Source organism: Myotis davidii, unplaced genomic scaffold (genome assembly GCF_000327345.1).
Source record: "Myotis davidii unplaced genomic scaffold, ASM32734v1 scaffold214, whole genome shotgun sequence".
NCBI lineage: Eukaryota > Metazoa > Chordata > Mammalia > Chiroptera > Vespertilionidae > Myotis > Myotis davidii.
In genome coordinates, this window is record NW_006285782.1 from 1,668,348 (window position 1) to 1,688,254 (window position 19,907).

Consider the following 19,907-nt stretch of genomic DNA (forward strand, 5'->3'; position numbering starts at 1 on the left):
CCCCAGTGCACACTGCTTGGACTAGACCTTGTGACCTTTGCTTAACCCCTGCCCTGGGGAGAAGCAGCTTGCCCCAGGTCAGAGAGCAGCAAGGGGGCGCCTGGCCTGGCTGCTACTCCTCGTGTGAAATGATGTAGTGGGATCGTCACCATCATGACATACTTAGGGGTGCTGGGCTTCAAGCAAAAAGACACCTATATGCAAGAGTATATTTTACAGTGAAGGGGAAATTGGAAGAATACCTGCTTCCTACTGTCCCAAAGGGTGACAGCTTTTAAAGGTCTCGTTCATGCAACTTCTTTTACTAGTCATTCCCTTTTCTTCTTCCCATACTTAAAACATCAGTATACTCTGATTTCTCTTCAGATCACATAATCTTTCGCCTTTTATTTATTTATTTATTTAAAATATATTTCTTTATTGATTTCAGAGAGGAAGGAAGAGGGAGAGAGAGAAACATCAAGTATGAGAGAGAATAATTGATCTGCTGCCACCTGCACGCCCCCCAACTGGGTATCGAGCCCGAAATCCAGGCATGCACCCTTGGCGGGAATCGAACCTGGGACCCTTCAGTCCGCAGGCTGACGCTCTATCCACTGAGCCAAACTGGCTAGGGCTCACCTTTTATACTTTTATACTTCCCCTGTCCCATCGTTGTTTATGCATCTCTCAGTTTCCATGACATCCACGTTTTCCTCTTTTCTCCTGAGACCCAAAGCCTGTGCCCAGGAGCCTTTAATTCCAGGTGCCTTCTCTAAGCTTCTGGATAACCCTATAAGGTACGTGGCATAGCCCCGTTTGAGGGATGCTGCAACTGGGCTCAGTGGCAGGTGAGCGGAACATCCATTGGGGGACATCCATGGAGTCCTCTGGGGGCGCATACAGAGCCTATGAGGTTACCGAGGTGACATGGGTTTCGCTTCCTGTCCCATTCGCTCCTCTCGAAAAGAAGTCGCCACCTGACAAGGTGAGAAGGTCAATCCAGCCCGCCTTTTTGTGTGCCTTGGGACCCCCAAGTTACATTGTTTCTTCCGCTGCCCGCACCTCATTGGCCCGCCACAGCGCATCCCCATTGGCTGTGGGTGCTGGGGACATGCCCTGATTGGTCCGTGCCTAGATGCTGGGTCTGTTTTTTGGCCAGGGCAGAAGCCATGGTCCCCACTCTGGCTGGCACAAGGCCCGCGGTCGCTGTCATCGCTGTCACTGCCATCAGGGCTTCCCGTGGCCTCCTGCATGTGCAGAGAGTGGGGACGTCGTGTGCACAGGTGCCCATCGCTCCAAGAGTGAGTATCGATTACGTGCTGAGGCAATCACACCCACCCACCTCCAGAAAGGTGCACTTTGCCTTGTGTCAAGCCGGTGCATCTATCTAAACAGGTGAACATTTAGGTCTGGGGCCAGACTTCAATACAAATGTTTGTATATGTCATTTTGACAACCTATATATATTTCTGACAATGACTGGACTTTTTTTTTTTTTTATGTGATCTGATAGGTGTGCCTAAGGTTTGAATGGATCACACTTGAATGCTTAAAAGTGGTGGAAAGTTTCTCTGAACCTTATTTTCTTAAATTTAGTCTAGGGATTGTGTGTGTGTGTGTGTGTGTGTGTGTGTGTGTAAGTCAGCTCTAAGCAGGTGTTTTAATAGGAATGCATTTGGTAATGAAGGTGTGCTTTGGTTTATAGATGAGAATGAACAGAAATATGGCATGTAGTGGGTATATACTACATCTATACTGAGTTCCCTCGATTCGCACACCTTTTAGATGCCCAAACCTGCTCAGTTTTCTGAGTCAGAACAGAATATCCAGGTTCGTCCCCTTGTCTAATTCCGCCCCACCCCTCTTATGTGGCAATTGGGCAGCATCACTGTCAAAGGCTCTTTAAGCTTCTCAGAGGTGTGCCTCTTATTGTGAACAGTGCCAAGAACTGAATTCATGAGACTGTAAATTGTTAAGATCCAGAGAGGCCTTCGGGGTTAGGGTGGGACTAGCGGTTATTCCCTGTCCCCATGGTTGTCTCTTGATCTTCCGTTTCCTTTAGCTCTCTCACCCCAGGCCTCTGCTCATCCCCAGGCCTGGGTGGTATGGTCTTGGCTGTCCAGGCCACAGAACTCTTCGTGGTTTTAGTGTGGGAGAAGGAGCTGGGGAAGGGAGTGTTCGCATTAATCACATGTGGATCGCCATATGGTACACATGGTACGCACCCTGGGAGGGACACCTTGCCTGCTGCATACACAGATCCTAAGCACCTTACTGATACCGGGGTGGGGCATTCTAGGTGGGAGGAACAGAGGTTGCTGGGCTGGAGAGCAGACGTTTCTTTTGTCGGTAGTGAGGGGAAGGGAAAAGGGAGATTCTGAGTTTCCCAGACTATTACAATGCAGATTTCCAGGCCCTGGGAATGCAGCCTCAGACTATACCCTTTAGCTTTTCTAATTCCTTATACTGTTGGGAGCGGTGTCCTGAACACTCTTCGCATCTGTACAGAGCTTTCTTGGGGGAAAGGTTTGTTTGTGCTGTCTCTTGTTTTTAAATAAAAGATGATTTCCTGATTTCGTTTTTAGAGCTAGTTCCCCCAGTGCTAGCAAAAAGCCAGCCTTGGAATGAGGCAAAAAGGTCCTGCCCTCCCCTCCCCCATCCTAGACTGTGACTCCTGTGGCACTTGTCCCGGCAGATCCATGCCTTCACACAGAAGGGACAGATCCAACTGTGTTACTGCAACGGAGAGCTCTCAAAAAAATAGCAATTTAAGCGCCAGTCAGGTCCACAGTGCATGTTAATAAAGATAACTTGAAAAGAATGTCTCATGGGGAATTCATAGCAAATCATTCCTCGTGGAGAGCAGGAGGCAGCATTTAGGAGCAGAATATTTAAAACTGCACAAGGTTTAGTCACGCTCCACACCTCCTTGGCTTGATTCTCCCTTAAAGCAGAGTGGAAGGACCTTCTTCCATCTTCCTTGTGGTGGGCCCCACCCCCTCCCCCACCCCAACCCCGGTGTCTGCCAGCTCCTGACACCGGGAGTCTGGGGCAGGCAGGGTGAGGCGAAGGTCACAGGTCCCAGTTGCTGGGCAGGATGCTCTAGCGCCACCTTCTCCCCTAGCCGTGGCTGTGAAAGCTGCCCCCAGGGGGAGCAAGTAATGGGATGGTCTGCCCCCTATGTGAGAGGCCGAGGGCTGCACCCTTATCCCGTGCCTGAAACTGGCCACGCAGCCATCTAGATATTTTAGGAATGTCTTTGGGTAGAAGCCTGGAAGAAACCCAAATTATCGTCATTGGCACTGGGAGCGTTCCAGATGTCCCACAGCCCGGAGGCCTTTGGTAATAGAATTTCTAGACTTAGAGAATCCGAGATTCTGGGAGGTCCCCGGTATTTTCCCCTCCGTTCATTGGCTTAAGGTCCCTGGTGTCCAGGTGCATTCATCTCCCTTACATTTAAATAAGTAAAGAGAAGCTATGTCCTTAGGTCAGAAGGGTCTCATTTTTCCGGAGGTTCTCAACCTGTGGGTCGCGACCCCTTTGGGGGTCACCTAAGACCATCGGAAAACACATATAATTACATATTGTTTTTGTGATTAATCACGATGCTTTAATTATGTTCAACTTGTAACAATGAAATTGGGGATCACCACAACATGAGGAACTGTATTAAAGGGTCGCGGCATTAGGAAGGTTGAGAACCACTGCCCTAGGCAGTTCCAAACCCTCACGGTTTCACGGTGCTTTGTATGAAAGATGTACTGGCTTCTGAAAATTGGAGACTATGAAGGCGTGGCCTTGGATATAACCCCGCCCGCGGGCTGGAGGGGCCGCTGCGGGTTCTGCGCTGTCCCTATGTGCCTCCGCTGGTGTGACTCCTGGTAATGGATCATACAGGAGCTTCCTGCCATGGTCTGGGCAGCAACCCGAGGGAAAGCGATACCCTGGTGAAGACCACCTGTTGGTGGGAGATTTGCTTTCTGACCTAAAAGGCGTTTTCAAATCCCACGTTGCCCCATTGGGTTCCTGACCTCTGGCCGGTTTCACCCCTAGAACTTAGTGGCAAAGCTTTCTCTCCTCCTCACATAAAAAAATAATGAAATCGTACCATTTGTAACAATATGGATGCACAGTGTTTTTGAGGCCTGGGCAGGCGGGGTGAGGTGGAGGCCACAGCTCCCAGTTGCTGGGCAGGAGACTCTAGCGCCACCTTCTCCCCTAGCGGTGGCAGTGAAAGCTGCCCCCTAGGGGACGGGTATGTTTTCAACACTCTCCCCAAGTGACTGTACATCAAAACTGGCTGCGGTCATGCATTGTCCCTGCGCAGCAGGACTGAGCTCACGGGAGAACGGGCCCAGCGAAGACCTCCCATTCTAATTCACCCCAAACCCCAGCACCGAGCACCTATTGGGGTCCAGAGGTGTGGAAGACGGAGCCTCTCTGTTCAAAGAGCTGGCAGAGCAGTGGTGGGGCGAGTGCCTGATGGAGGGGTCCATGCCTCAGGTAAGAGACCTGGTCCCTGACTCTTAGATCTGTCAGGTGTCGGTCCCAGAACCATTCTCTAAGTCTAGGTCACAAAGGACGGTGTAAGGATCACCTTCAGAACCCACTGGAAGCCGGACGAGCTAAACCCGCTTCTCTGTCGTCACGTGACTTTTTGCTTTCGCAGGTAGAAGAGTGCATTCTCTTCTCCTTGAGGAGCACCTAAAGAATACAGCTTGATGGGTTATGTGTTCATATCTGTACACCTGTGTGACCACTGCCCGGGTCGCGGTGGGGTGCGTTCTGGCATAGGAAATACCACGGAGGGTGGGCCTCCTACCGGTTCAGCTTTTATCAGAGAGTAAAGAATACGCTCTCAGGGTACAGCTTCTCTCCTTGGCCACAGCAGTCCATGCACAAGCGTCTGGTGAGTACCTGCAATGTTCTGGAAGCTTCCTGGTGTAAGGCAGCCGTGCCCTTCACCTGTAAGTCAAATATGAGCGGGTTTGTCTTTAGGGTTGAATTTAAGTAACACATTTTGTGTCATCCATTGTTCACTACGTATCTACTACTGATTCTACGTATCTGCTTTCATTGGTTTGGGACCCTTTACTTTCTTCCTGCTTCAATCTGCCAACCTTTTTCTTTGATATTGTATCTTTATTATCTAGGGCCCCCCCCCCAAAGCATAATATTACATTGTAGCTTTTAATGGCGACCGATGGAGAAGGCAGCGACCCCAGTCACGAAGCGGCGCCCTGGCCCCTGGCGCAGGTGCAGGCGCAGGAGCTGGAGCCTCGGGTGGCCCGCCGACGCCTGTCCCAGGCTCGCCACCGAGCCACCCTGACAAAGCTCTTCGGTCACCTCCGGAGAATCGTCTACCAGCAGTCTGACTTCACAGCCTCGAAGGTAGGAGGACCTGAGCGTGGGGAGGGAAGGTCCTATAGGTGGAGGGGCTGTGGAGCCAGGTGGGGGCGGGCCTGGAGATGCTCCTCCCCCTCTTCCTACCCCTGAGGGCTGGGGCCTGCCTGGGTGGGTCGGCGGTCAGCTGTGGACACCGCATTGTGCTGCGCCTGCTGCTGCCTGGCTGTGCTCCGTGCCCTGCTCTACGGGGACCGTCTGTCCCTGCAGGTGGAATCAGTCCCTCCTCCCGTGTGGTCCCACGGCCCTTTGTTTCTACCCCTTGTTGCCACTAACTGAATGCTAGTTTGTGTTACCAGTAGTTGTTTCCGTGCCTGCTGCCCCTGATAGAAGGTCAGCACCCTGAAAGCAGGGCTGGTTACCTGTTCGCCCCCAGGCCCAGCACAGCTGTGTCCCCTTAGCATACATACCAGATGAGTGTGTCGCTCCAGACAGCCATCAGTGGTCAGAGTAATAAGCAGTATTTAGCAGTTCTTGTTTTTTAATAATCTCACAGTTATCGTTTTGACTTTAGTAATAATTTGGGGGCCCTAGATAATAAAGATACAATATTTTTTAAAGGAAGGCAGATTGAAGCAGGAAGAAAGTAAAGGAAGGAAGAGAGCAAGGGAGGGAGGGAGGGAAGAAGGAAAATAGGAAAGAGGGAGGGAGTAAGGAAGGAAGGGAGATAGGAAGGAGTGGAGGGAGGGAGGGAGTAAGGAAGGAAGATAGGAAGAAGGGAGGGAAGAAGGAAGGAGTGGAGGGAGGGAGGGAAGGAGGATGGGAGTGTGGGAAGAACGCCTGTGATTCTAGTCTTGCAGAACAGGACATTCAGAGTTCAAGTTGACAGAGCACTTAAGTCTTCATATCAACCGGAGTGCATGCATTTAACAAATAAAACTATTGTTAGACTCGCACATTTACTATTAACCAGCCGGTGGCACATTGTGACCAGTGAGCGGAAGTTCACCGGGAGCCTGCTGCCCGCGTGGGGCTGACATCCACTCGGGCCGCCTCTAAGTCACCGTTTATCCCACCGTCAAGTAGCACATGCAGTCGTTTGCCTTTTTGGCAGCCCTAGTAGTCTGCTGAGCACAGCTTAATTGTTTCTGAATGTTTTGGTGAGAAACATTTCCCAATTACAACTTAAACCTCATAAATAAATAAATAAATAAATAAATAAACAAACGCCATGCCTTCTGCGCATCAGAACAAACTCCCTGCGCTTTTTATCAACAACGTGAAGGATGGTGATTTTGCATTCCGGGGCCTCAGACCCGGGAAGGGGCTCCTGTGTCTGCAAAACCAGGCTGTGCAGTGGGGAGACCGGCCTGTCAGCGTTGTCTGTCTCTGTCCTCAGTGGCAGGTTCTGAACAGGGCGAAGAGTCACATTCAGGAACAGGAACAAGTCTTGGATAATCTGCTGAAGGTGAAAGGTAACAGGTCCTACCCGCCACCCCCATCGCCCTCCCAGGGGAAGAAAGGCTCGTTGGTTTTTCTATTAAAAACAGAGACATTGGGTTAAGCGAAGTGAATGAATATTTACTGAGTACCTACTGTGTGCTAGGTAGGCGCTGGGCTTGGGGCAGGGGCACGATGAGATTCACAGCCTGACCGCAGGGTTGCCAGCTGTTGAAGGCACCTGGTCTCATCTTGAGAGGCCAGAGGAGACGTGGGCCAGTGTTTGTGGGAACCTGGCTCCCTTCCTTGGCGCTTGGTTTGGGACCAAGAGAGATGGCTGCTGGGAACTTGAGTTTAATGAGCTGGTGGAAGCTGAACTCTGAAAGGGATACTTTCGATGCCTTGAGTGAAACGGGCCAGTCCAAGAAGCCCTTTCTCTTCACATCTGGAAGGAGGGGTGTAGCTGGGCTCTTGACCCCCTAACACCGACCCCGGCTGGGCTCAGGGACCCCCATAATCCCCCTGGAAAGACAGGAGAGACTCAACAAAGGCCCAGCTTTCCCCCTTGTCTTCAACTCCCCAACAGAATCCTTCAAACTGCAGGATGGAAATGCAAACAGCTTAGAGGAGGTCAAGGAAAACTATGCCAGCATGTTCTCCAGAAACCACAGGTAAGGCCCTGGGAGCACCGGGGCCTGCTGGTGTCGCCTTCCGCTGTCACGGAAACTGCTTTCCGCTGCAGCATGGGAAAGCGGAGGAGGGCTGCTCACCAGTTAGAACACTCTTGTGCTGGGGAGAATTCTTTCCTATTTTACCTTATAACATACTTTGGATTTTGTTTTCTGATGATAAAAATCTCTGCTTATTACAGAAAATATCAAGAGTACAGAAAAGCCCTAAAAAGGAAATTAAAATACATATTGTCTCACCTCAAGAAAAACCAATGTTAATTTCAAAGCATAGCCTTCCATTAAAAAATTTTTTTTGCACATTATTTTATGGAAAGATGAGATCAAGTATTTATTTTGTATTATAGCTTTTACAAACTCAGTTAGTGGCCTTATTGGCGGGTGCAGATGAAAACAAGGAAAATCCAGAGCTCAGCCTGATTCCCAAGCTCCACAGGAGCCAAGAAAAGCCAGTGTGGACTTCTGAGAGTTTGGATCATGAATGGATGTTGACTTTTGCCAAGTGCTTTTTCTGCATCTAGTGAGATTGTAAAAATCATACTATTTTAAAATCAAATATTGATAAGAGTTTTAGTCTGTTGATATGGTGAGTTACATGGATAGATTTTCAAAGTTTAAAACAACTGTCTCACATTCATAGAATAAACCCCACTTGGCCATAATATATTAACACACACGCGCATGTGTTATAATATATGACCTACATGATGTATATCATATATAATATATCATATATATCTGCTAAGACTGTTAAGAATTTTGGTGTCAATGTTCACGAGGGACATTAATCTGTAGTTATCTTGTTTCTGTTTTCTCACCAGCCTGCTCCCAAATAAGGTTCATCCAGAAGACTTTGACAACTTGTACCCATTTGAGGAATTCGGAAAGGATGCTGAGGAGGAAGACGAAGAGGAGGAAGAGGAGGAGGAGGAGGAGGAGGAGGAAGACCAAGAAGAGGAGGAAGAGGAGGAAGAGGAGGAGGAGGAAAAAGTGGAGCTCTCACACTCCCCAGTCACTTTGCCACACGACCTCATGGAATTTGAACGGTGCGAACAGCTGAGCGAGGCGGCTCTGTGCACAGCAGGAGCTCCTGTTGGGGAAGGGGCGAGGCTCAGCTGGGCAGCGCTGCAGCCTCAGCGAGCGCTCAGGCCAGGCCCTGAGCTGTGGATGCTCAGAATTTCCATACAGGAGGGGCTGGGGGATGGGTTGGCAGAAAAGCTAAAGAAATAGTCTTGAAGTTACATTTGCATAACACATAACTGTGTTTACTTAGACTGTGTTTGGGGTGTGCTGGGGTCCAACCCCAGCAGGTCCAGGGGTTCCCAAAGGTGTGGACGGAGTCGGCGAAGAAGGAATGACACAGAGAGTGTTCAGTTGATCAGCAGCCTAGCCAGGATCTCTAGCCAAGTTCTGGTCAGGATCTCCAGCGAAGTTCTGGTTAAGATCTCCAGCCAGGTTCTGTGTCCATGTTCTCTTGCTAGGTTCTCCAGGTTCTCCAGCCAGGTTCTGTAGCCATGTTCCCTCTCTAGGTTCTCCAGCCAGGTTCTGTCCAAAGCATGATTCTTCTTAGTTAAAGTGATTAATTACCCGCCTGGCACTTAGTTAAGGGGTTTTATTCCCTCCCTAACTTCAGGGGAAAATCCCTACCTGGGGAAACAACCTTTCTCAGAGAGGTGACCTTGGTTAAAACACATAGTGCCAAGAAGGTGAGCAAACATATTAAGAACAGTATGCCATATATGCCAGGTCCCTTGAAATAGCAAGGATGAACCGGATCCCGGCAGGGGTGCCTTTGGAAGGAGGGGAGGGGGGGTGTTGATGGTGATTATAAGGGCTAGAGCCCGCTCCCACACACACCCCCCAAAAGTCTGTTTTGGGCAGCATTATAGTAAGAAAGATGAGAATGGCTGGCTTAGACTCCCACTGCCACTCCCCGCCCTCCATGGACTGAGTCCCTTGACAGCCACATCAGCTTCTGGGGCGTTGGCTCCATAGACGGGAGGCTCTGTCCACAACTGAGCCTGACTCTCAGGCCTCAAGTCTAAGCGGTGTCACATCACGTCTGCACATCCATGGGCTCAGAGTTTTAAGCAGTTTTCCTGTGGGGTGAGAGCTGCGCCAGCCACGCCTCTCACCGTCTGGTTTATAAGGCACAGGGTCTGGGAGGATGTGAGGAAGGGCTGGGAAGCAGAAATCTGTCTCCGTGGCCCCGGAGGTGACATCTGCTCTCCAAGGCTCAGGGCCGCCAGAGACTAGCAGGGCCAAGCCCCTGGCACAGCACAGAGAGGGGGCCACACGGGGTCCCGAGGAGACGGCCTGGGGCGGGGGCCCTTCAGGTCAGGGAGCTGCTGTCGTTTCCACTCCAGGTACCTCAGCTTCTACAAGCAGACAATGGACCTCCTGACCAGGAACGGGATTGTCTCCTCCCGGGACGTGGCCCTGCCCGTGGTCTCTGCGGCCATCTCCCACCTGTGGCAGACCCTGTCCGAGGAGAGGAAGGCCAGCCTCCTGCAGGCCTTGGAGCAGAAGCACGGTGGCCTGGCGGGCCTCGAGGGGGCCCCCCGGGAGCCAGCCTACGCCGAGGACAGCATGAAGGACAGTGGAGTCGAGAGCCAAGGGGCCAGCTGCTCGCTCGAGTCCACCCCCGAGGAGGTGAGCGGTCCCTGGGGGTGGGGTGGAGGGGGTCACTCCAGGCCAAGTCTGAGGAGCTGTTTGAGACCTGGCCCACGTGCTCAGTGTCTGTTTTCCTGACACCATCCCCACACCCACAGAATAGCATGTCTTATTCTTCGGTTTGTTTCCCGGCCTTTCCGTGGAGGTTATAGAAGAGAAGCCTCAGCCTGGTCCGAGTGGCTCAGTGGTGGAGCATCAACCTACGAACTAGGACCGTGATGGCGAACCTTTTGAGCTCGGCGTGTCAGCATTCTGAAAAACCCTAACTTAACTCTGGTGCCGTGTCACATATAGAAATTTTTTGATATTTGCAACCATAGTAAAACAAAGACTTATATTTTTGATATTTATTTTATATATTTAAATGCCATTTAACAAAGAAAAATCAACCAAAAAAATGAGTTTGCGTGTCACCTCTGACCCGCGTGTCATAGGTTCACCATCACTGAACTAGGAGGTCATAGTTCAATTCCCGGTCAGGGCACATGCCCGGGTTGCGGGCTCGAGTCCTAGCCCAGTGTGGGGCATGATGGAGGCGGCTGACCAATGATTCTCTCTCATCATTGCTTTAATTATGTTCAATTTGTAACAATGAAATTGGGGGTCACCACAACATGAGGAACTGTATTAAAGGGTCCCGACATCAGGAAGGTTGAGAACCACTAGATGGTTGTATCAGCTGGGCTTTTTATCTGCAAGTTCCTGGCTCATTAAACCCTGAAGAAATGGACTGCTCACACCAGGGAGGTCCCGAGGCAGGGCAGGGTCTGGTCAGCGTCTCAGTGATGTGACCATGGACTCGGTTTGTCTCTCTGCTCTGCTTCAGCTTAAGGCTGGTTTCTCACCTTCCCTGTCCTCCCGTTTCCCTGCCTCTCTGACTCCCACAGCAATCGAGCTGTCATTCCTCTCTATCCGGTTAGAGAGAGAAAGATGTCCTGTGGCTGATTCTCAAGGATCAAGGAAGAACTTTTCCAGAAATTCCCATCAAACGTCTTTTCTCTCATTGGCCAGATTTGGCCAGGTTGACAGATTACTGAGCCAATGACCTGCATAATCAAGGTCCGATTGCATTTAGACCAGTCAGGCCCAGTCTCTGAGAGGAGTGTCAGTTCTCATCCCAAAGAGCATTGCTACCATTCAGTGAAGTTGGCTTTGGCCAACCGAGGGCTGGGTGACAAGGCCAGCAGAACAAGGAGCAGTTATGTCCCACGTAGAGACGGAGCCACTGTTCCTGTGGCTTCTGAACTAGTTGCAGCTCCTGGTCCATCTGGCGTGGTTCTGCTGTGGAACAGCTGTGTTCGGAGCCAGGCCTGGGCTCTGGGTCGGGGGGTGCTGGGTGCTCCAGAAGGGCGGTGGGGCCTGCCTATGCCCCTCTCAGGCTGGCTTGTGAGGGGGTTGCCTGGTGGGGGCAGCGTGTGGCCTGCAACTTCAGTGGGCAAACTGGCTGAGGGTAGGGATTTAGGTCCTGGGCCCCTGCCCCCGGCCCGGGGGGAGGCACACAGAGGTGAAGGGCCTCTGGGAGCTCACTGACCCTCCCCAGATCCTGTTGGAGATGACCAAAGGGATAGCTAAAAGAGGGCACAGGAAATGTCTAGAAAACCAGGAGGGGTCCATCCACAAGGCCAGAGTCCCAAGGGGTTCGGTTCAGGGGAAGCACATTGTCTGAGGACTTGAGGGGCAGACACAACTCCGGGCGGAGAACCCCCCCCCGCCCCCGCCTCTGGGGGCTGCCTGTGTGACCGGAGCTGGATAAAACAGCCCGGCAGCGAAATTGTTCGTGTGAGAAGGTTCCATGCAATAGTTCATCTAAAATTCAAATTTAACAAAGTATCCTGTATGTTTATTTACTAAATCTGGCAATCTTAAGTGTATATCATGTTCCTGTGGAATATTTAATATTCTTCAGCAAGTTAAGGAGAAGCGGGACCAAAAGCTGTTTAAATAGCAGGATTCCCAAGTTGGTGATATATGCCATAATATGCCTAGGGGAAGGATGGAGGGAAAGAAGTCACTATGTTAACAATGGGCCTCTCCAGGTGGGATTGTTTCTTGGTGATTTTTATTTTTTCTATTGGTTTCTATTTTCACGATAAACATGTATTTCTTTTATAAAGCAGACAATATTCAATAATAGCTAATATGGCCCTAGCCAGTTTGGCTCAGTGGATAGAGCCTGCGGACTGAAGGGTCCCAGGTTCAATTCCAGTCAAGGGCACATGCCTGGGTTGTGGGCTCAATCACCAGTAGGGGGCCATGCAGGAGGCAGCCAATCAATGATTCTCTCTCACTACTGATGTTTCTATCTCCCTCTCCCTCTCCCTTCTTCTCTGAAATCAATATATATATATTTTTTAAAATAGCTAATATGTTTGAGCCATGATGTGCCTGGTGCCTCACACAGCTCTTATTTAATCCTTGCAAAACCCTATGAGTAGGCACTGCTGTGATTGCTGCTTATAGAGGAGGATTTGAGAGATGAGGCCACTTGTCTGAGGTCACCCAGCTTACTGAGTGGCAGGGCTGGGTGTTGGCTCTCCTGCAGCCTAACTCCAGAGCCGAGGTATGGCTCAAATGGGCTCTGCACCTGCAGAGGTGTAGATGAGCCCTCCTCCAGGTAAACTGAGGCTCAGCTCTGGCTGCTGCACCTCACACTGTCTTCTTTAGAAAGAGGAAACCACCGGCCCCAGCACCTCCCTCTGGGGTCGGCAGTTTGTTCTGGGCGGGCAAGAGCTTCATATCCCCTCCTGGGAAGGTCACCAAGCAGAGACCCTGAGAGTCTGATTGGGCCCAGCATTCATGGGCACGCCCTTGGGAGCTGAGGGGGAAAGAGAGACAGTCTTGTTCTTCATCCCGCAGCAGCCCAGGGCAAAGGTCAGACTGTTCTGTGCTTTCTTTCAGCTCCTTTTTGAAGATGCCTACGATGTGGCATGTTTCCTGGATAAAAGTAAGGCATCTAGCTCCAGGTGAGGACAGGGTAGGAGATGGTGTGTGTGTACATGTGTGTATTGTGTGTGCATGTATGTACGTATATGTGTGAGTGTGTGCATGTGTGTGTTTGGGGGGGTACCCCTGCTGGGATGTTTCGGAGCCTCCCCTGCAGCCCTTCAGAGGGGTGCATAATTCAGTGGGAATTCTTGGGGATCCATTTTTTGCTGTGATTCGAAGCGGGCTGGTCCTAAGACTGTGCCATTGCCCTGGGGACAGTGTTGTCTGGGGTTCTTCTGCACAGAAAATTCTTCCATCCTGGCCCAGGGCTGACACACAGGTTATCAACTCCAGATTGCCCATGTTGCCCTGTTTTCCCGGGGTGAGGTGGCCACGGGCAGGTTACAGCCTCGGTCTGACTGAGAGGCGGTGGGGGGTCTGGCCCCGAGAAACTGAGCCAACATGGAAACAGGCCCCATGTCCCTCTCCTTTCCTCTCTGAAATCAATAAAAAATCTTTTTTCTGCTTTGCCCGGGAAAGGTGGGGGCTGCTGCCAGAAGGTTCCCAGCTGGCTGGAAGGTGAGGTCAAAATGCCAGCTGTCCTGGCGTGACTCCAGCTCCTTTGCTCTGGGTCCCTGGGTGTTGGCCTCTCTCCTTGTCCCAGGAAGGCCGGGGGAAAGGACTCTGCAAAACAGGCCTTTTCTCTGCATCCGTGTTCCCCCTGAGACCTGGGTGGAGACATCTGAAGGGACTGAACTCCAGTGTGCGATGTGCCCGCAGGTGGGCCAGAGCCGTGGGGCGTCGCTGTAGAGGTCGACTCCTAGGGACAGAGGACATCTTGTCCCTTTGTTCCCGAGGCCATAGCTCAGGACCCTACATTAGGACCCAGGAGCCAGTCCCCCCATTGTCTCACTTTCCCAGCGGGTGCCAGACGTGACATTGAGCTGAGGCGATGCAAACCTTCCAAGAAGGACTCCTGGCTCTTCGGGGACTCAGCTGGGTGTTTGAAGGTGCTTGGTTCACACCATCATCCGAGCTTTTAGGGGGTACGAGCAGAGGTCAAAGAGTAGGATTCAAAACATTGGCTGTTTCTCTCCTTCTCTGCCCTCAGTTCTCTGTTCGCCAGCTGCAACCCAGAGGACCCAGAAGACAAGTTTCAGCTCTACACGCAGATCATCGACTTCTTTAAAGACCTCTGCTGTGACCACACACAAGAGAAGCAGGTAGGATGGCTCGGAGTGGGAGACCTCTGCCCCTCTCCCCTCCACTGGCAGGATCCAGGTCCCTTGAGGAGAGCTAAATCTCACCCGATCGCACCACAAGGCCAGGTGGGGGCGCTCTCTCATTCTCTGTGGCCTGCTCCATGGATGCTCGACTTCAACCTAAGGCAGCCTGTGGGATGGAAGACGTTGGGGAAACTGAGGGGAGAGAGAGGGATGCCCTTTAGGGCAGACCTTGATGTAGCGACCAGGTCCCAGGCCTGGCTCGTCCCAGGAATTCCTAAATGTCCTGTGACTCCTTGACTCCTTGCCAAGAGGCAGAGCTGTTTCCCCGGGCAATATTTGCTCTCAGCTTTGGGAAGATGTTAATTTCTGGCAGTGGAACTTGTAATGACATAAGTAGCGCAGGTCTTGGTTAGGAGGTATATTCTGGAAGCTTTCTTGGGGGGAGGAGCTTATGCCAGAGCCATGAAGCTTCATAGCCATAGCTTTGCTGTACTAATTTAGAAAAACTGCAATCGTTTGTCTTAAAAGGTAAGCAGTACTAATGAGAGTGTCTGTGTAAAAATAACCAGGACAGCTTTTCAACAGGCCGAGGAGTCGTGTGGCCCTTTTCCCACGGAGCCCTGGTGAGAACGCATTAGTGGGACAGTCTTTGCTCTCCCTGCCTCCTTGCTGCACTCAGGGCAGAAAAGGAAGAACAAGCAGGGGTGGGAGTAGCCACACAAAGCAGAGGCGCTCAAGCTGGGATCACCTTGAGAGCGTCTTGGAAATGCGGGTTCCCGGGGCCCCAACCCCCATGGTGCTCACTCAGTGTTTCGAGGTGGGATCCCAGGAATCTGTATTTTGAACAGGTTACTCCAGAGCAAGCATGTCAAACTCAAAGGCATGTGGCCCACGGGCCATGAGTTTGACCTGCTTGCCCTGGAGGTTCTGGTGCAGGAGGCCTGGGGCCTTCAGAGCTGCTGGTGTGAAGAGGGAACTTCCATTCTCTGCCCATCCATCCCCCTGTTGGCTCCGTGGGAGGTGGCCGAGGGACACTTCATTGTTGGTGCCACACACTAGCACCAGCTCGGTGGTGCACAACTCCTCATTCTGGAGGCCGGAAGGCAAGTGAAAGTGCAGGCAGGGCATGCCATGTCTCTGGAGGCTGGAGGGGGGAATCCCGCCATGCCTGGTCCTCGCTTAAGGCGGCCGCAGCCCTCGCGCTCCTGGCGGGCAGCTGCATCCCTTCAGCCGCTGCCCCGGTCTTCACAAGCCCTTCTTCTGTGCCTCTCGGTCCCTCTCATCTTCTTATAAGGACGCCAGTCATTGGGATTGAGGGCCACCCAGAGTCCAGGATGAGTTCATCTCAAGACCCTTAACTCATCATAATTGCAAAGACCCTCTTTCCAAATAAGGTGGACAAGAACTTGGGGGGAACACTAGTCCACATACTGCAGCACCCCAATTCCTGAAAACACCTCTCACAGCTGTTGCTTTTGCAAACCTGCAGCTTCACATGCCTCAGACGCCCTTTTCAGGGGCTTAAGGAACTAGAACATTTTGAACATTATTCGAGCACTTTGTGTGACAGACTTGAGTGTCCGGACCCCTTGCATCCCCTATACTCCAACTCCCTCTTTTCTCAACCTTTGCCGTTGCCTTCACCCTGAACAAGGGGCCTGGGTGATCGTCCTCTGACCACCGGATCCCCCTCGAATACGCTGGCTCCCCGTGCACCCGCCCCTCAGGAGAGCACGGGAATGAGGACCCTTCTCCTGAGCTGGAAAGGCTTCATCTGCAGGCTCAGCCCCCAATCTGGCTGTCACTCTGGGACTAGGTTCCCCATTCATGAGATGGTTACCGGGGGGATGCCGCCCAGGGCCCCAGGGGATCCACCCCAGACCAGCAGGGCTAACAGAGGACAGGGGTCATTTCCTGCTGGGGTGGGGAGAGGCAGCACGTGCAAAAACCCGGGACGTACTCTCAGAGGGAGAAGTGACGGGGGATTCGGAGAGGTTGGCTGGGGTCCTTGTAAAGGGAATGAGGAACTTACCAAACAGCCATGGTGCTGCTTCTTGAAAAAAAAAAAAATGATCTCCTAACAGCGCACCCGTGTTCAACTTCAAGTTACCAAAAGGCACACAAGGTAAACAGTATCTTTCCTACCAGCGCCCCTTGGTTACGACCCAGCCCTGCCTCAAAGGCCACCACCACGACCAGTTTCTTGAACAGCCACCCAATGTTTATGTATTCTTTCAAACACAAATGGCGGTCTACTGTGCACCTTGCGTTGCATCTTGTCCTTTTTTAAAAAAACATTTTTGACTTTTATTTATTTATTTTTTAGAGAGAGAGGAAGGGAGAGGGAGGAAGAGAGAGAAACAGCGATGTGAGAGGAACATCAAACACTAATTGGCTGCCTCCTGCATGCCCCGCACCAGGATGGAGTCCAAGACCCAGGAATGGAACCAGCAACTTTTTTCATGGGACAATGCTCAACCAATTGAGCTACACCAGCCAGGGTGCTCTTGCCCTTTTAAATTAATTAGTGTGTCCCACAGATAGAGAGCGATTACATTCTCTTTTTTTTTTTGAAACATGGTGTTCCATTGGTAGATGCGTCATGGTGTAATTCAAAGTCCTCTATTGATAAGCATTTGAATAAAGCTTTAAGACTTCGCCTGTCTCTCTTCTGGGCTCCTGGAATTCCCCAGGATAGGAAAGAAGCCAGTCTGCAGTATCCAGGAAAAGCCTTTTTTGTAGTCAAGGAGTAAAATGGACATGGGACCTTCCCCCCACTGCCCTTACTTCCTGGCCATAAGCTGTGGGTGAAGATGCAGCTGAAAAGATGTGGGTAGAGACTGAGGAAGCAGGGCACGCCTGCGGTGGAGGAGCCTCCTCACCCCCCAATCTGGCTGTCGCCCAGGGCCAGGAATCCTTAAAAAAATATCAATCCTCTTCCACCTGTGTGTTGCAGGAAGCAGACCTTCCCATAGACGACGAGCTGTTGATGTTGCAGTGCTTGGAGACCTTTGATGATGAAGATCTGTAGTGCAGAAGGGCTGGGAGGGATGGCAATGAATGAAGTGGGCAGTTTCCAAGTCTGAATGCCCGTTGCACCCGCCTCGGCCTTCTGGGATATTTTGGATGGACTCTCCCAGAAGCATGTTGATGGTTTTCGTTTTGATTATTATAAAGCATTAAGAGCAGCGTGGCTCTGTGTTGGTCTCTCAGGGTTGTTTGGTGAAGGGGCTGTCCTGCAGGGCACACACCTGCTCCCCCTCTGCTCCTTTGGGTGGGTGGTGCTGGGCACCGCTGAGGCGCAGGCCCTGGACTTCCCAGAGAAGGACAGGCAGCACCTGTCTGTGGTGGTGCCAGGATCCTGGGTACTTTCCGTGCACTCTGGGTTCAGGTTGTTGTTCTGCGGGGTTCTGGAAAGTTCTGGGGACCACCTGTCCATCCTGCATGCTTTGGGAGCCCGGAATAGTGCTGACTCCAAACGAGTGCTACAGGACACCAGTCAGATGGGACCAGCGACACCTGCTTCTTCTGGTGATAAAGACCCCTGAACGGAGCCTACACCAGGTCCCAGCGCTTTCCAGCGAGGCTCCTGGACAGAGAGTGTATCATGTCCCTGGGCATGTACCCTGGGAGTGATGTTCGGTCAAACATTATTCTAGATGTTTCTATGATGGTATTTTTGATGAAATGAACATGTAAATCAGTAGACTTTGAGTAAAGCAGGTTACTTGCCCTAATGTGGTGGGCCTTGTCTAATCAGTTGAAGGACCAACTAGACCAAAAGAAAAGACTTAAGGAAGAAGGAATTCTGCCAATGACAGCCCTCAGAGACTCAGGCTGCAACTCTCCCAGCCTACTGGGGTCTACCCTGCAGATTTTGGACCTGTCAGCCTCCACAATCCAGGAGCCCATGGCTTAAAGACTCTCTCTCTTTCTCTCTTGTGTGTGTGTGTGTGTGTGTACAGCACATATGTGCATATATAGTACATAGATAACACATGGATATATGTGTGTGAACATATATGTATGTAGGCATGTGAATATATGTATGTGAACACACACACACATGCTATTGACTTGTTATCTTTAGAGAACCCTGACGAATCCACTGAATGTACAGAGAGAATGGGGATGGGTTTACACATCTTAGCAACAGTAGCTCCCCTCCACCGAAGGCTGTTTCATCTGTCTGCTCCACAGCCCAGCTCTCACCGCTCACCGTCCTGTGATGCAGGAGGCAGCCCCAAGGACGCCCACTGGGGGCTGCAGGGCTGCAGCTTTGTTGGCACCTGACTGTTTGCAAACTGCAGGGGCACAGAGGGGCGGGCCTGGAGGGGCCAGCAGGGCCACCTGCCTCGTTGAGAAGAGACCTGTTCTTTCAGCCAACAGCCCCATCTCCGTCCCCTGCTCCACCCTTCTCCCAAGGCATCAAAATGTCCTCAGAACATGCAGACTGCGGGAGTGTCGATGGGGATGGCCATCAGGCTACACTGGTTTCCATGACGGACAGCAGGGCTGGAGCCAGGGAAGGTGCAGCCTGAGGCCAGTCCGCGGACGGAGTGCCGGGTCACAGCACGCTTGTCATGGTCTTCACGGACTGCGACTGCGTATTCGGCTGCCACAGTGTATGGGACGCTGGGGGTGCTCAGGAGAGTGTGGTCACATGGCTGCTCGGGGAGACCAGCACATTCTGGGTTGGGGTGGGGTGGAGAGGGCTTGGGGACGTGCATCAGAGAGACAGCCTCACATCCGGGTCTCTATGGCACCCTCTGGGCGCTCTCCTGAGAAATCCTGGGAGCAGAGTGTGAGCTGACTCACTCCCTTCTCCCCTTTCCCACCAGGTTCCCGCCTGGGCCAGAAGGGGAGGAACCGGGTGCAGGAGGAAGTGCAGCACTTGGTGCCAATCCCACAGGGGAGGCCGTAGATCTCCAAGATCCTCGTAGAGTCCTCCGACCCCTGGGCTTCATTCCATGCCAGGAAGCCTCGCTCCTCCAGACTTCCTGAGAGGAGACAGGGAGCAGTCAAGACTGGGCGCAGGGAGAGTGGGCGAAGGTGAGCTGGAAGGCGCCTCTGGTGCCCCCCGCAGGCACTCATGAGGTCTCCTCTCAGCGCCCTCCACCTGCCAACAGAGCCGCCAAGCCCATTGCAGGAATCATAGCTCAGCTCCACCTGGCTCCTCAGGCATCCCTGAGCCCCAGGTGGGGCTGACCGTGCAGAACTCGGGCAGGACCTTCTGTGAACCACTGTCCTGTCATTGGGGCTGGCTTTTCCACACGTTAATGCTTCTGGAATGCAGGCACATTTTACCCGTGGAGGAGACAGGAATGTGGAAAAGAGAATAGAAGCAGATGCTGATAGAGGTCCTTGCAAGAGGCTGTGGGAGGGTCAAGAAGGGAGCCTGGGGGCTCAGCCGGAGTGGCTCAGTGGTTGACTGTCGTCAACCTATGAACCAGGAGATCACGGTTCGATTCCCAGTCAGGGCACATACCTGGGTTGCAGCTTGATCCCTAGGGTCAGGTGTGTAGGAGGCAGCCGATCAATGATTCTCTCTCATCATTGATTTTTCTCTCTCCCCTCTCTCTCTCTCGCTCTCTCTCTCTCTCCCTTCCTCTCTGAAATCAATGAAAAA

General features: G+C 52.0%; 2 protein-coding genes across 5 annotated transcripts in view; one reads left to right on the top strand and one right to left on the bottom strand.

The window, feature by feature from the left end:
* The first annotated feature begins 5,141 nt into the window (after positions 1–5,141).
* Positions 5,142–17,309, top strand: STRA8 (stimulated by retinoic acid 8). The gene is made up of 7 exons (XM_015559403.1): positions 5,142–5,373; positions 6,725–6,800; positions 7,352–7,436; positions 9,821–10,106; positions 13,026–13,090; positions 14,164–14,275; positions 17,235–17,309. The coding sequence occupies exons 1-7, from the start codon at positions 5,176–5,178 to the stop codon at positions 17,307–17,309; spliced, it is 897 nt and encodes a 298-aa protein (XP_015414889.1). The 5' UTR covers positions 5,142–5,175.
* The window catches only part of LOC102773777 (solute carrier family 23 member 1), a 28,981-nt gene continuing 25,893 nt past the window's right edge, over positions 16,820–19,907 (bottom strand). For all 4 annotated transcript variants that reach the window (XM_015559416.1, XM_015559415.1, XM_015559414.1 and 1 more), the window contains one exon: positions 16,820–19,278. In XM_015559416.1, coding sequence (XP_015414902.1) covers positions 19,022–19,278 — 257 coding nt within the window. In that variant the 3' untranslated portion in view covers positions 16,820–19,021. The remainder of the gene's footprint in view (positions 19,279–19,907) is intronic.